Source organism: Castor canadensis, chromosome 14, assembly GCF_047511655.1.
Source record: "Castor canadensis chromosome 14, mCasCan1.hap1v2, whole genome shotgun sequence".
In the NCBI taxonomy this organism is placed as follows: domain Eukaryota; kingdom Metazoa; phylum Chordata; class Mammalia; order Rodentia; family Castoridae; genus Castor; species Castor canadensis.
This window is the reverse complement of record NC_133399.1, coordinates 98289461-98307182: the sequence shown is the minus strand read 5'-3', so window position 1 is coordinate 98307182 and position 17722 is coordinate 98289461. Positions and strand designations below refer to the sequence as shown.

General features: G+C 37.3%; 1 protein-coding gene across 10 annotated transcripts in view; it reads left to right on the top strand.

The window, feature by feature from the left end:
• Psd3 (pleckstrin and Sec7 domain containing 3) overlaps positions 1-17722 on the top strand; it is a 498369-nt gene that overhangs the window by 365624 nt on the left and 115023 nt on the right. For all 10 annotated transcript variants that reach the window (XM_074055085.1, XM_074055084.1, XM_074055086.1 and 7 more), the window contains one exon: positions 16610-16653. In XM_074055085.1, the coding sequence (XP_073911186.1) occupies positions 16610-16653 (44 nt within the window). The remainder of the gene's footprint in view (positions 1-16609; positions 16654-17722) is intronic.

Sequence of the window (17722 nt, the reverse complement as noted above, 5' to 3'; positions counted from 1 at the left end):
CTAGGAAATTGTAGGTGGTAGGATGTTTGGTTTGAGTGTCTCTAAATGGCCCCCCTGTATTCCTGTTCTGCTACTGAGTAGACTGCACTGAGTTGAGGTGATTTCAGAATTTCCATGCAGTATTTGGACATTGTGGAAAAAAAAATGCTGATCCATGGAGTCATACCTGTCAAACTAGTGTTAATACCCTTGTCAGAATTAAGGGAAGGAAAAAAGAAAAACTCTATGAAATATTGATAGGAATTAAAGGAGAAAAAACCTTGCAAATTTTAGAGGGATCATTGTTGAAATCTGGGAAGTTAGAAGGAAGTGTATGGGGACTATGAAATCTTACATTTTCTAGGCTAATGCATTTCCTGCTGTTAGATCAGGCCTCATTCAGAGTTCCAGGATTACATTCATCTTAGATTCTTATAAGAGATTTTTGGAAAATGATTTTTATTTACCTATAGTAGCTGAGCTTGACAGCCTCCTCCTCAGTAATTTATCATGAAGTTACTGTATTGTCATTTTAATTAAGATTTTTTGAATTTTGCTTTATTGAACTAGATCACTTTTTCATTACTTTTTAAAATCCAGTCTACCCTGTTCTGATGTTGTAACATTTAGTATACCTGTTTGAATGCCCAGATAATCTAATTACAGTGGAATTTGATTTTTCTAGGTAGTTTCTGTAGAATTCTTCCTGTCAAAATTTTTATGAAAGTAGTGAGGGCCCTCTTCCATGCCTGCTGTTCTCCTGACATGCTCCTGGCTGCAGCCTGCAATTAAGTTTTACAATGTGAAACACCAGCCACAGACCCAGAGACATCAGCCTGCTCATTATTGCCAGAGTCAGATCTGCTGAGTACTTGTTTGATTTCAATAAGATTAAATAGCTATCCCAGACAGTCTAAGCTCCTTCTTGTACTCAGTTGCATTTTATTGGAATCAGCCTCAACTGTCCAATTGAGAAACCCACTGGGCATGCCACATTGTTTATAGTGAACTATGAGAGCTTCTCTAGATCCTGGAGCCCAAACAGCTTAGCTACCTGCTGAGATTTCCCAACATCAACAAACCTGATGTGCTGAGCTCCTACCTATCAAGACTTAAGAGGTATCCAGTATAGAAAAATGCTTTGAGAGAAGCAACTTTACTATCGTAAGAGGGACAGATAAAATACCAATTGATTTTGTGCTATATGCTTTCTTTTAAAAAACAGGTAAAATAGGAAGACTCTCCAGGATACTTTCATTATGATTGGACAGTGTTTTGGAGGGGCATTTTTCACCTCATCCTCTCCCCCACCCCAGTCATCATGAACTCTTAGACCATGATTAAATGGTATTTATATACAGCAGAAAGTTAACTCTTAAAATGAGTTTAAGAGAAGAGTATATTTTTATCCCTCTTCCCTCAAAAACTCTACTGAAATTTTGACAGTGGACCTTAGATATCTTCAAGAACAGAGCTAGTAAGAGGATGCCCTCAAGATGTCAAGACAAATTGAAAGATGGAAAGCAGATAGCCTTGTTAACTTTAGTGCTCCTAGAAAAAGCTGAACCCCAGTTGTCTGATCATGTGGAAGTCAAGGAGGGCAGCAACAGACTGATCTGACCTACAGAAAACTGGACAGACCCAGGAATGGGCAACACTGGTCCCCTCCGAGGACAGAGAGCCAAAACAGGAAGATTTCTTTTCAAAAGGCTGTAAAATTAGTAATGGGATTCTTTAGGTTTTCTTTTCTACTTTCCCACAGTTTTCTTCATCTTTCCATGATGAGCTTAACCCAGTGACTTTGGACTTACTTATATATCAGGTCCTATTGAGGCCAGACTGTCATCCCTACATGGAAAATAGCAGCATTGAGTGAAAAGTATAAACATTTCACAAAGGAAGTCTCTGTCCTTTTCTGTTTCTATGGCATCCGATAAGCAGGAAGTTTAGTAGCTCCCAGGTAAGGGGGATTTCCAGGCAGGTGGTAATGGGAATCAGAAGGACCACAGCTGTGTAGGCCATAAACCCAGGCAATGGAGACGGGACTGGGGTAACTGATGATCCCTGCAATGTCACTTATGGAGCCCCTGGAATACATATGGGGCCTATGGAGAGGAGAGTCACAAGATCTGTTGAGAGTGCAGAGGTAAATTAGAGATAGGCTCAGAAAACTAGGTAAATAACAAAATGTGATTAACTCCATGGAAAACATGAAGCTTAAAAAAAAAAAAGGGAAGTGTAGCATGGTATACCACATAGCCCAGCTGTGAGTTGTATCTATTATGACATAATAATGTAGGCAGTGAACAGTGATGAACCTCCAGTGATCATAATATAATCTTAATAGAAAGATTGAGATGGAGGAGAAAGCAGGGTAGGGATGTGTGTGTGTTAGAACTAAATGCTCTTTTTTCCCAGTGTTTCACAGTTAAATGTAAATAGTTTGTATCAAAACAGAAAAATCCAAAAGCAGTTGAAAGAGGACTGTAAGAATCAGAGATGAAGTTTGAGATCTAATTTTCACTATATGCCTTTTTATTCATTTTAATTATGTAATTGATATACATGTGTTGAAAAAAGTTACATCTTTCTAAGACTTTATACTCCAGCAGTTGTGGAGCTAGTCCACAATTTGTTGCTAACTGCTGTCAAAGCTTTCAATATATAGTGAAATGTTAGTGACAAAGTGGCCCTTTTTTTAAAACAAGTGTTTTATTCTGAGATTGCCCATGCTATTTATTTTGATGGAATAACTGAATTCTTATTTAAAAAAAAATTCTTCCCTTAGCAAAATGAAAAAATAGTAATTCTGTTATATTTTCCCAAAGCTCCTTTTGAAAAATTTTCTTGCTTATGAAATCTTAAAGCCTAGTATCTACTGGATTAGATTATTTAATTTGGCTATATTGATTGTTTTAGATAAAATCTATTTTCATTTGGTTTGTCTCCATTGCTTAGTCTAGTGCATGGACATGACAAAGAACAAATGCCAGGCCTGGTGTTCTTTCTAAATGTCAGGGTCCTCTAGGGATTGTTTTTTTAGAAGTGGTTTATTAAAAAGGACTCAGCTCATTACCCCACAGGTTTTGTAACTGTGCACATTAACTTCATCATCGAGTCTATAGTCATTGAATATAATTGATCATTTTTCTCAGGTATTTAAAAAGTACTGCATGTAATATGCAAGGTCATTTGAAATTTATGTTTTCCTTTTGTTCTTATTGTAAAACATTCTTATGGTACAAACCTGCTTAGTTCTCAAAAGTTAAAGCTTATCATTGAGAGTGGTCTAACAACAGATTATAGCAAGTATAATCCAGAAAGAATCATCTTTGAAAAACTAGGTTATGATTGTGTTTTTTAACAGAATGGATTATCTATCCTAATCTAGGTAAGAATACTGAGGGATGAAGAGCATGGAAGTATGCTATCTGTATACATATGAAGCCAGCTTACTGAAATTTACTAAACACTGAAAGAGGCAGAGGGGAATGGGAATATGATGGAGGAGGTAAACTTGTTCAGGGTACACTGTACTCATATATGGAATTATTACAATGAAATCCCCTCTGTTATTAATGTATGTTAAAAATAAATTTTTTTAAAAATTAAGTTTTTCATAAACAGTTCTGGTCAAGGTATAAGAATTTCTTTTAAGAAATCACCAAATGAGTATGAGCACAATGAATTTGGGATCTATGACACTTACTTATACAGAGAATAATTACGTATGCCGAAGAACATTTTGGAAGTTTATCTTTAACTCATGAATGAAACAAGGTGTTTCACCAAGACTTACTTACATATTCTATGCCTTCTGATTGTAAGGGTTTCCATATTAAATCACAAAAACATTATGTTTTGGGAGATTTGTTTTTGATTTCTGAATTGAAAAAAGATGAGGGTAACTACATACTATGTGCTTCTGTTTCTCCATCTGTATTCCGTGAACCAAATGAGAATGTCTCTTCCGGGGAGTATTTTTTTTTCTATGTATCAACTTGTTTTTTATTTTATTTTATTCATATGTGCATACAAGGCTTGGGTCATTTCTCCCCCCTGCCCCCACCCCCTCCATTACCACCCACTCTGCCCCCTTCCTCTCCCCCCCCTCAATACCCAGCAGAAACTATTTTGCCCTTATTTCTAATTTTGTTGTAGAGAGAGTATAAGCAATAATAGGAAGGAACAAGGGTTTTGCTGGTTGAGATAAGGATAGCTATACAGGGCATTGACTCACATTGATTTCCTGTGCGTGGGTGTTACCTTCTAGGTTAATTCTTTTTGATCTAATCTTTTCTCTAGTTTCTGGTCCCCTTCTCCTATTGGCCTCAGTTGCTTTTAAGGTGTCTGCTTTAGTTTCTCTGCGTTAAGGGCGACAAATGCTAGCTAATTTTTTAGGTGTCTTACCTATCTTCACCCCTCCCTTGTGTGCTCTCGCTTTTATCATGTGCTCATAGTCCAATCCCCTTGTTGTGTTTACCCTTGATCTAATGTCCACATATGAGGGAGAACATACGATTTTTGGTCTTTTGGGCCAGGCTAACCTCACTCAGAATGATATTCTCCAATTCAATTCATTTACCAGCGAATGATAACATTTTGTTCTTCTTCATGGCTGCATAGAATTCCATTGTGTATAGATACCACAATTTCTTGATCCATTCGTCAGTGCTGGGGCACCTTGGCTGTTTCCATAACTTGGCTATTGTGAATAGTGCCGCAATAAACATGGGTGTGCAGGTGCCTCTGGAGTAACCTGTGTCACAGTCTTTTGGGTATATCCCCAAGAGTGGTATTGCTGGATCATATGGTAGATCAATGTTTAGCTTTTTAAGTAGCCTCCAAATTTTTTTCCAGAGTGGTTGTACTGGTTTACATTCGCACCAACAGTGTAAGAGGGTTCCTTTTTCTCTGGGGAATATTTTGACTTAGTCCTGGCAAATCCATTTTGGGAATGATATGAAGAGCAGGTAAAATATTGAATTAAAAAATGAAGAGGCTTTGGAGTCAGATGTTCCTGGATTTGAGTTCTTAATAGACCAAGGTTACCAGATTTAGCAAATAGGAATACAGAACAGCCAGGTAAATTTTGGTTATTTCAGATAACAGTTTTTACTATAAGAATGCCTCATGCAGGCACCTGCACACCCATGTTTATTGCGGCACTATTCACAATAGCCAAGTTATGGAAACAGCCAAGATGCCCCACCACTGATGAATGGATCAAAAAAATGTGGTATCTATACACAATGGAATTTTATGCAGCCATGAAGAAGAACAAAATGTTATCATTCGCTGGTAAATGGGTGGAATTGGAGAATATCATTCTGAGTGAGGTTAGCCTGGCCCAAAAGACCAAAAATCGTATGTTCTCCCTCATATGCGGACATTAGATCAAGGGCAAACACAACAAGGGGATTGGACTTTGAGCACATGATAAAAGCGAGAGCACACAAGGGAGGGGTGAGGATAGGTAAGACACCTAAAAAGTTAGCTAGCATTTGTTGCCCTTAACGCAGAGAAACTAAAGCAGATACCTTAAAAGCAACTGAGGCCAATAGGAAAAGGGGACCAGGAACTAGAGAAAAGGTGAGATCAAAAAGAATTAACCTAGAAGGTAACACACACGCACAGGAAATTAATGTGAGTCAATGCCCTGTATAGCTATCCTTATCTCAACCAGCAAAAACCCTTGTTCCTTCCTATTATTGCTTATACTCTCTCTACAACAAAATTAGAAATAAGGGCAGAACAGTTTCTGCTGGGTATTGAGGGGGTGGGGGGGAGAGGGAGGGGGCAGAGTGGATTGTAATGGAGGGGGTGGGGGCAGGGGGGAGAAATGACCCAAGCCTTGTATGCACATATGAATAAAAAAAAAAAGAATGCCTCATGCAAATTTTGGGGATATACTTACACTAAAAAAATTATTTAAAGTTCAAATTGAACTGGCTATCCTCTATTTGTTCTGGCAGCCTATTGCAAGTAACAACCATTTGACCTCTAGCTTGTTGATCAGCAAAGAGGAATCATACTTACTTTCTGACTATAGGGGCAGGTTTGAATCCAAGTTTGTTGTTTTCTATTCCTCTAATCTGTGTTTGTGGCCCTCCATCATAATTGTGGTATTTAGTATCATTGTCAACGAGGATCTTGTCTTCTTACCAAAAATGTTTTAAAAATATTTGCTGTGGTCAAGATAATTTGAGGCATTTCTGAGACTAATTGGAGGTAGGAGATCCATCTGCAAAGCATTTAATATCTAGTGTCCCTTGTATTTTAGTTAACTATGCACTGTTTAGATGGTGTAGAAAACAATCAAAGAGCACACAAGATTGTGCACTGAAAGTTCTCTCTCCCTTCCTAGTGCCCATTGTTGCCCTGTCTAGGGACACTCAGTGGCTTGTTTTTGTGTGTACATATCAGAAATTTGTCTGTTTGTGTGTGTCCCCAAATACCCACATGCCTACACACTCAAGTTTTCCCCACAAAATGTGACCATACCATAGGCATTGTTTTGCATCTTACAGTTTTTTAACTGTATGTTTTAACATATTTACCTCTCCCTTAGCTAAGTGACTTTAAATACTGATAGATAGCATTATATTTCTGGTGTTGCTATTGAAACTGTCTTACCCATTTTTTAAATTTATTCATGCTAAAAATGGGTCACCTTCTCCCATAATTGGGAAGGTAGCTTAGCATATCCCCAGTCTGCACTGCCATTGCCCCAGTCAAAGTCACTCCATCTCTCACCTGGTTACTACCACTCTTACTACTCTTTCCCCTGCTCTGTGCCAATCCCTTTTCCCTAAAAGCTAGGACGGCCTTTGAAGACATGAATGATAGTAGGCTGCTCTCCTGCTTAAAATCCTCCAGTGCCCAACATACAAAGAGTAAACCTCTAATTTTTTCTGGTTTAAAGTCCCTTGTGACCTCTTACCTATTTGTACGTATGTACACCAGAACCTGTGCCCACCATGCTCCCCTACACCTGCCTTTTGTCTGTTTCTCAGGCCAGTCCAGCTCAGGAGCTGCTCACCTCTCTTGCCTTGTCTTTTTGCTGCTCTCTATTGGTCACATCTTATATTTCCATGCAGAAAGGCTTTCTCTGACTGTTTAGTCTAAAGCTACCCTTTTGAGTTATTTTAATCACCTTCTAATAATTATCTAGTAGGCTACCAAAAAGTGTCAAAATTATTATCTGTTCTTTTATTCCTTTATTTTCTGTTACAATCCCACCGAAATCTAAGTCCTTTGTGCTGTTCAGTATTCTGTTCTCAGTGCTTAGATGAATACCTGGCAGGTGGTAGGACTCAGTACTTGTTGACTGAATATATGAATGAGTAAATGAATGAGTGAGTGGTCTTGAGAGCTTATTTGTACTACTGGAGGTGTTACATCTGTTATATTACACAGTTCATGTTAAAAACATGAATGATGGTCTTTTAGTAGTAGTAAAATACTCACTAGTATACTGCATTAATACTTATATATGCGACATACTCTACAATACTAAAATGCATTATAATTGGTATCTAGTAGTTATAAAAATATTTTCCTTGGTGTATTATATTTGTGGTCATTGTGCAGTATAATAGAACAGGAAAGATGAATTAAACAGGGTATGCATGTGGGCAGTTGAAGCAGACACATTATAAAGAACCTGTGGTCTGTTGGAGGCTTTATAAACCTCTCTACACTATGATTATAAGTTACTTTAGCTGTGAACCTAGAATCATAGGTATCATTCCTTATGAAAACATTGTTTTTAAATAAACTAAGTAACAGGTCCTAAACTGATATAACAAAGAAAAAGGCCAAGAATTAAAATAATATGGGTAGAATTCTTTGTTTTTAACTTCATTAACTGTGACTTTTGTTTTTTCTTCATCAACAAATTTATACTGTTAATTTATATTAATTTGAAGCATGTACCCATATACATGTACATGTGTATAAATAATATAAATAATATGTATATATGGTGTGCATTATGTACTGATTAGTGATAGACTTTGGCTTAGCATAGACCTGTCTTCATATTCAAGCTCCACTGTGTGACTTTTGGCATGTTACTTAACCTTATTGAACAGTAGTTCTGTCATTTCTAGTGTGGGGATAATTAATACCACTCTCAATGCCTGTGAAGCGAAAATGAAGTGGCCTCATTGGCAGTTATATCATTATCTAGGGCATATTAGTGAAATGGTGAGAACATCCATCAAAAAATCAGAAGTGAACTGGGTGATGTGGTTGTTCAAGCCTATAATCCTGGCTACTTAGCAGCCTGAGATCAAGAGGATTGCAGTTTGAGACTGGCCCCAGCAAAAACGTTTGTAAGACCCCCATCTCAGCCAGTAGCTAGGCTTAGTGATGCTTGCCTGTCATCCCAGATATGTAGATGCCTGAGATCAGGAGGATCTTGGTTCCAGGCCAGTCCAGGCAAAAAAGTTAGAGACTCTATGTCAGCGTAAAAAGCTGGAAAAAGTTGGGCATGTCGGTGTGCAGAAGTAGGAGCTTAAAAAGTGAAAGTCAAAAGGGCTGGAGCTATGGCTTATGTAGTCAAGTGTGAGGCCTTGAGTTCAAACCCCATTACTGACTATCCCCAAAAAGTCAGAAATGTCATCAGGTGAAACATCAAATATTCAGAAGTTTAAGTTTCTAAATCATAAACCAGGAAGGTTGCTGTGTCTATTCAGTTATTCTTACTGTTCTTTCCCTATAGTTTTTCTCATCATATCAGAGGCTCAAAACTAGTACTCTGAAGGATGACAAATGTGTTTGGTTCACAGTGGTTTTTATTACTTGTTGTTCTTCTAGTTGCTATGTTTGAATGTTTGCCAGCCTTAAAGTGTGTGTACTTCTACCTACTTCGGAAATGGAGTAAGAACTAGCAATAATGCTGTGTTCTCACTTGGTTGAAATCAGCTGCCCTCTAAATGGAACTTTCTCTACCTCCCTCAAGTCTCTCCCTGACCTTCTGGACTCATTTATGTTACCTACCTAGTCCCATAGATATTGAGTTATAACTCTTAGTCTGTATTTTCATGTTGAACTGGGTAGACATGCTGTTCAAACCAATTAACTGGAAGATATTTATAGTTTTAACCAGGGGATTGGTAGGAAGCAAATGTGAGAATTTTCTGAAGTTGATGTTCTATAACTTAGGTGGGATTCGGGATATGTGAGTGTGTATGCATTTCTTGGAATTTAGTTAAAGTTACACTTAAGATTTGTGCAATTCACTTTATACCAATGATATTTGAAAAAAATCTGTAAACAAACATTGAATTAAAGTTTATAGTGTACATACTGAAATGTTCAGAAGTGAAATGTGCTGATGTCTACCATGTACTTTGAAATGCACCAAGAAATAAGATAGGATGAGAAATGAAAAGATGAATGGGTAGATGATAAATGGCTGATAAAACAAACATAGAAAAATGTTCATTGTAAGTACAGGTGATGGGTATATCAGTGTTAAAAGATAATTTTATGCAACCTTCTCATTACATATGAAGAAAACGAAGGCCGTGTGTGTTAGTTAGCTGACTCATTACTGTGATCAAAATACCTGAGAAAACAACTTAAGGAAGAAAAGATTTATTTTGGTTCATGGTTTCAGAGGATTGCATGCATGGTTGCTTGGCCAGAACATCATCACCGTGATGAGTATAGTGAACCTTCTCTGCCACTTCATGGGGGAGACAGGAAGTAGAGAAAAGGGAATACAGGAAGGGGCCAGGGAAAGATATAGCTGCCTCCTAAAACATGCCTCCAGTAGCCTGCTTCCTCCAGTGAAGCTCCACCTCACTTTTTACCACCTCCCAATTATGCCTCATTTTATGAATCCATCGAGGAATTAATCCATTCAGTAGGTCAGAGCCCTCATGATCTAACTGCTCTAGAAATGACCTCACCACCACATCCCCACCCTGCCTCTTAAATTTTTATGTTCTCATGCTGGATTTTAAAAAATTTTTTCTTGAATAATAAATACATGTATACATGTTATAAATATATTTGCATAAAATGTCACATATTAGATATTGTTTGTGAAAGTGTCTTTTGCAGTTGTATGTAGGAAATAAAAGGCTATTTGAGTCTCAGGTGACTTACAGGTAGGTGAAGTTCAGTCAGGGTTAGCAGCACATTCGGTATTCCCTTACATAAGAGATCCTTAAAAGCAGAGTAGATTCGTCCGCATAATGCCTCCCCCGCTTGTGCAGTGTACGACACAGTTCATTACTTGATGAACTATACATACTAATACTTCACATTCCTTTTCAGTAAGGCAAGGGCTTTTAAATTAATGTTCTCATGTTCGTTGTGAATTGTTGAAGATACATCCATTGGTGGTCAGATATTCTTGTGATTGCTGTCTGGGTTTGTACATGCCCCATAACACAAGGTTAAATTAATTGTCCAGGTCATGCATATCGGCTCTGTTTACAAGGTGGCTAGGTCCAAAAACTACATCTGACTGTAGATGTGAAAAAACATAACACCTTCAGGCATGTGTCTGTCACCCTGGATAAGAGGCAAAGAGATGACATCTATAAGATGGCTTGTGAACATACCTCCTTTAATGTAGTGTACTCTTTAAACTTGGGTACAGAGGACTGCCCATAGGTACAGAAACACAGGTAGTTTACAGGGAATCAATTTCTAGAAACCCATATTTATTATGTGCTTCTCCCTAAAATGGACCACTTGTAAATAGTCCCATAATCAAGGCTTCAGGCTATTTCTCCTTTTCCCCTCTCTTTGACAGTTGTCTTCTGCTACTTAAAAAAAAAGAAAAAATAAAGCGTAACCCTCAACTATAACTGAATTTTGTACATTGCGTAAGTATAAAAACCTGCAGGGGTACAGATGGGACAAAGAGTCAATTCCACATACTAGTTTTCCACAAGCTTCCTTTAGTGAGGGATAAGGCAGCTTTTCAATATTATTTGAAGGGATAGAAAAGAAAACTTAAGGACCATTGCTTTAAGGTATTGTGAATTTTTTCTAAGCAATTTGGCATTCATCTGCTAACTAGTTTCATTTAACCAATGCCTTTTTCAAACATGAACCTTCTCATATTATCACTGCCAGCGTGTTGCATGTTTAATTCTATACTTAAAAGTTGCTTTATTCCATTCTAAATATCCAGTGAGCCAGGATTCTATTTGAAGAGGGAGGCGTATCAATAGTGTTGTAATTCTTTCTGGGTACAAGTTCCACTGCAGTCAAGTGTCCGCTCCACTGAGAGTGGAAGCTATGTTATATTCTCCATACTTTTCATAATGATTCAAGGACCACAGAGAAGAAATCATTAGAATTTAGAAATGATGTAAGTAAAATTCATGAATTCCACCAACTATGCAAAGTATGTTTCTGGAGAAACAGAGAGACTCCTGGTTATACAATGTACGGTAATAGAGAAAATCTTCAGAGAGCCTCGAGTGGGCTGTCTGTGATGGTGGTAGGCCTCGAATAAAATTGCATTGTATCGTCTTTGAGAAGCAGTCAGAAGTGAGAAACAAAGACTTAAAAGTAAATTTAGACCAAAATACCTTGATCTCTCTATAGCTTAAGCAATTTACTTTGGTTTCTCATTCTTAAAAATGATGCTCTTCAAATTTGAAGACTCATTCTGTCCTTATTACTGTCAGTGGAGGCATAAGATTGTTCTCCATCTCCTGGGAAAAGCAGCAGAAATTTCATTTGGAAGCCAGACTGGTAAACTCACAAAGCAATGATTTTTAACCAAGGCTTCATTTCAGAGTCACATGTGAAGCATTTGGGAGTAGTTCATGCATAGATTCCTCCAGGGAGCTGGCTTAGTAGATCTGCAGTAGGATATGATAATCAGTGTTTTTCAGAGTTTGTTGACTGACTGTGCTGTTTGCCCTTATTGTTCAGATGAAACTGCTGTGGTAAAAGACTGTTTTTTTCTAGGTACTGACCCTGGAAATATTTCTGTAAATAAACCAGTGGATATATGTTCTTTCTTTGTTCACATATCTTCATTTCACTTATATCCTGGTGTATTACTTACCTATGACTGCTATAACAAATTACTGAACAGAAATTCATCCTCTGACAATTTTAGAGACTGGAGGTCTGAAATTAAGATGTTGACAGGGCTGCACACCTCTGAAGGGTCTGGGGGAGAATCTGTTCCTGGCCTTTTCTAGTTTCTGGCCATGACCAGGGCACCTTATCTTCTGTCCATATCATTCCATCCTCTTCGTTCTACTATCTATTGCCTTCACTTCTTATTCTTTAAATCTTCCTCTGCCTTCCTCCTGTAGACACTTGCCACTGCATTTAGGGCCCACCCACATATTCTCTTCATCTCTGACTCTTTAACTTAATCATGTCTTTAAAGTTTTTTCCATATAAGGGAATATTCAGAGTTCTAAAGGTTAGGACCTGGACATGGTAGGGGCTGTTATTCAGCCTCCACAGCAGGCCATTATTTCACTGTGTGTATCCATATGGTGCCTCTCCACTTATTCCCAGCTGTCTCTCCATGGGCACAGGCAAATGAACAGCCTGCCAGGATAGTGTTTACCACAAATGCTGACATCTTGGCTAGGTCAGATACCTTATCTCTAGCAACATGAAGGTTATTTTCTTGAGCTGCAGCCTGTACCTCTACTCACAAGGCTGGTATCTTTAGTCCTAAGTGGACGGAGAATCTAGGATTGTTGCAGCATTCCCCTTGTCCTCTCCAACAAAGGCACTCAAGCATGTGTCCTAGCAACAGTAGCTCTTGTGTAAAGCTCATCTTTTAAGAATAGAATCTCACAGTGACCAGCATTATTTTAATCTATTCACAGAGAACAAGAAGCCTTGTTACCTTTTCCTGTGAGGCGTGTACAGGAAAATTTGGTTTTAGGAGGGCAATGTAGGTAGCTGATGGTAAATGTGAAGAGAGAGGGTTGGAGATGATGTTGCCCAGTGCCCTGGGTTCAATTCCCAACTCACACCCCCCCACCCTTCCCCCCTAAAAAAAAAGAAGAAGAGAAAATGTTTCTGACTCAAAGTTTGTGCAAAATACTGAGATCTTGAGAGAAGTTAATTCTACTGGGCTTCATTTTCTTCATCTCTGTAAGGAAGCATTTGCCCCTTTCAGCTTTGAAATTCTGTTGTGTTTTTCTTCTCTTGCCATCAGAAAGGAGAAGAGAAAAAGGGCCAGTGCAGACACACTTTAGAGAAGATGGCAGAAGGTTAAGGAAACCCATGAATATGAAGACCCTACTGAAGCCTGATGTGCTGAATAATTAGTGACACTAATCTTTGCTATTGCTTAATGTCTTCTAGTAATACTAAAGTAGTCACATACAAATTGGGAATATTATGGAGTAATGGAGGGCTCTGCTAGTGACTGAGTTAATACTACTTCCTCCCCAATGATAGACACCCTACATCCTTGCCATCAGGGATGGGCCCAGTCATGGTACCTCGTCACTAGTGCATGGACTGGCCCACTGCAGAATGGTGACCTAAGCCACAATGAGAGTCCCTGCCTGTGGCTTTCATTCTGGAGCTGGGAGAAAGAGCTGTTTGTCTTCTTCCATTTAGAGACACAGGGTATGAATAGGTATTGCTTGTAGTGGACAGTTTCTTGTGTTGTACAAAAGCAAGGACTGGAAATGTTTGGAATGGAAACAGGAGAAGAAAGAATTGAGAGGAGAAAGGGAAGAGGCTAAACTGCATCACTGAGGCCAGCACCATCCATACCTTTTTCTGATTTGACTAGCTAAACTAGTAGGTCACTGTTAGTCTTAAAGCAATTAGAGTTTAGTTATTTGACATTTTAAACCAAAAGAAATCTTGATTCACGTATGGGATGTTAAGGTAGAGACGTCAGAGTGGGTTTGGTCAAAAATTGTGTAGTGTCTCATTTTAGGTATAACAGAAAGGTAATAGAACAACTAGTTGAAGGTGCAGATTGAGGATCCCTCATCTGAAATGTTTGTGGCTAGAATTATTTCAAATTTGGGTATATTTGCATTTGCATAGTAAGATATTTTGAGGATAGGATGAAATTCACTATGTTTCATGTATACCCTAACACATATCCCAAAGACACATTTATACAATATTTTCAGTAGTTTTATGCATGAGACAGTTTCTTTTTTCAGTTTTTTGAGACAAGGTCTTGCTATGTAGTTTATACTGGCATTGAGCTCATGCTCTCCCTACATCAGCCTCTCAAGTTCTGTAATTATAGGTGTCCACTACTGTGCCCAGCTTGAAATAAAGTTTCATAGTGTGGAATTTTCCACTTGTGGTATTATGTTAGTGCATCATGTTGGTTTCAGATTTCGAGCATTTTAGATGTTGAATTTTCAGATTTGGTAGTTCCACATGTATTAACAAGCCTGGTTGGAGTGAAAGACCATATGGTACACCATGATGTCTAGGCTGACCAAAATAGGAAGTGATGACTGTGGAGTAGGGATGAAGATGAACCAAAGGAATTCAGTTCTTAACTGGACTAAATAGACAAAGTATGTGCAGCTGTGATGAGGATGTAGAAGTGTTCGATGCCTTTGCAAAGCATCTTCCTTTTTATTAAGAAAAATAATGGATTACCATAAAACACTCTAAAGAATCAGGAAAATCCGTTTGTAATTTTGTGATTATAAAGGATAGGGATATTACTCATCCTTTAGATTTGACATTCTCTAATAAGAAACCTATTTTATAGTATATACAAAGGGCAAGGACTTGATTTACAATATGACAAGTAAGTCTGGTGAATTAGACAAGATACTTAATTGTTAAATTTTTTTTTGTTGTGAGATGTCTGACTGATTGAGTAGTGAGAATTTTTTAATTTTGAACTCCATTTCTCTTGAATCAATATTCTCAAGGGGAAAATAATTTGAAACAGAATTGTTGAAGGGTAGAACTGAATGTATTAGAAAAATTTAGCTGCTTATATATCACTTTCAAACTGTCTACCTTTATGGACAGATTTCTTATTAATCTTGCCACATTGTAAATTACTCTGGCTAATGTTGAGCATGGTGGTATTAGAAAGAACTGTTAGTAATCTCTTATCATTTTCAGTTTCTCAGCCCACTATTACTTAAGGGTTCAAGATGGCTTAGGCAGGTAATAGAATCCATTCAAAAGACATTTATCTGGCAGTCTCCTGAGACCCTCTGCACTTCTGCAAGAGTTCAGCATCATAAGACATTACCTACATTGTAGGTTGTTGGAGTTCTTCAGTAAATTTGAGTTCCTCAAAGAGTATCCAATTGTTAGCATGGCCTTTATGCCCCATTTATCGTTTATTTTACTTTTGTGTCCTCTCATTGTTTGAGGACATGTACATTACCATGTTCTGGTGAGGATAAAATATGCATTATGTATATTCACTACCATAATTATTCAGTAGTTAAGTTGACTATTAGAGCCACACTGGAGAACTTCCATGTGGCATGTCAAGACAATGGCTTAGGATACATATATTGAGTCTTAATTATAAAATCTGTAACTTCAGTACATTTGTACTAAATTTGGAAGTGTTTTGATGTAAAAGAAATTCACTGTTGGTATGTGGACACTTGGACAGGACATACTAAGAAGCAAATGATAGTAACACAAAATACTTCTGCCTCTATTCTTCCAGGCTTCTTGGACAACTTTCTGAACCTGACTTTCCTCATTTGAAAGATGAGGGCTTGGCTGACATCTGATCTCCCTTTTCTTGTGGCAAAGTAAATGAAGTCTTTGCTAAGCCTTAGGCTATACTAGTCCAGTCCTTTGAGGAAAAATGTCCAAACATCACTATGATAAGAATAATAGTTATTCTTTTACTCAATATAATTTTCTATTGTGGTTTTATATCTTAGAGATGAATTTGTGTGTTCTCTATTTCATCTTATTCAAAGCATTTTCCTGTACAGTTGTTTTGAAACAAGTTGATTACAAGTACCTTACATGTAATGCTGAAGGTGGGAGAATTAATGAGGCTATCTTATGCTAACAGGGCTATGTAACTCATGTTACCAAAGTCCTAAAGAAGCCTTCTGTCTCCTCTACTACCACCATACACACCAATGTAGCATTCACTTAACTGTGAAGTGGAATTATGATGTTAGAATAATAAAAACTTCTGAAGTCATTCGTGAAGAAGCTCTGAAACTATTCTATGTTTCCATATCTGGCTTTAGTCCCCTTTCTCATTCATTCAGTTGCCCTGAAAACAGTTGTGCTTCTTCCATTCATGAGAAAGGTGTGAGGATGACCAGTGTCCAAATTAATGAAACTATAAGACAATGTTTGAATGACAGAAGTAGACTGCACAGTCCAGTTTTCATCATATGCTAATTTTACTGTGGTGAAATGTAATACATAGTGCTATATTATTTATAAAAGACAGTTTTAACTTTGTCCATTGTGTTTGTTTCATAAAACTCTGTTTACCCTTGTGCTCATTTACCTCCCTGTGTATTCTCATCTTTCCAGAACCATGATGCTTCAGATGATGAGATTGTGAAGGAGTGAAGGAGTTGCCTGTGGGCTCACTCAAGCCTTTTGGCTTTGGTCATTTACTATAGTCAGAGTATGGAACAGAATGAAAAGAATAATTCAATCTTATTTTCTCTCATTACAGGCTCTGTACAATTCAATCAAGAATGAGAAGCTTGAATGGGCAGTGTAAGTATGCTGATGTCAACTTTTTAATAATGAATTAGTTCTTTCTTACTGTCTTTATGCCTTAAAGGTGATTTTAGAGAAAAATTAAATATGCATTGCCAGTTCTCATTTTACTCCAGGTATCTTACCTACTTTGTGTTGTCCCTAAGAAAACCTCAAGTAATCTGTGGTGTCAGTTTCTATTTTAACCTGCTCCTTGATACCAGAGTGCTTCTATTCTGCTTTTAATCTGCTTACCATGCCTATAAGCAATTAATTATATTTCAAGGTATTTATTACAAAATAAATACAATAGCATTCTAAAAGAAAATGTGATAAAATTATACTTATTCCAAAACCTAATACACATGATTTTGGTGTCATCTACATAATTTGATCCTCTCCTTCATGTAGATCAAGGTTTTCCAATCCTAATCATACTAGGACATACTAAAACATTGATGGATATTAACTACAAAAATAAAAAGGTTCTGTGACTAGATTGAGAAATGATGGAGTAAATCTAATTTTTTTAACTTCAAAAACTCTAGGAGCTCATATAATGCCATTGTATCTGAAAGAGAAATAGTTTCCATGTTTCCTGATCATATTTGACAGTAAAATGTAGTGTTTCAAGGTACATACTTTGGGAAATATTGTTGTAGACAAGTTATGCTTAACTTTATGTAAACCAGTATTGCTACTCTGGTTAAATTTTCACTAATCAATGAAGCAATTGAGTTTTAAAAAATATTGCTGGAGAAGAATCTTCACTAAATTTTTGATCAAGTTATCAAGAAGCTAGGTCAAAATGGATTTTTTAAATTAGAACTACATGTATATTTTACTGTTATTGATAGTGAGCACCATAAATTTTCTTTTACATGTGGCCTAACAGCAATGTGCAGTGAAATCATGTTTACAGAATCCTAACTTGGGAAATAAATTTCGTTCTTTCATGTACAAATTGGGGCAATGTGGTTTAGCAGGTGTCTTCATCTCAACATATAGAATGAATTTGTAAAAATCAGTACTGCTTGAATTATTTCCACAGCTGTAGAGCCATATGGTACTATTTCAAATTGAATCA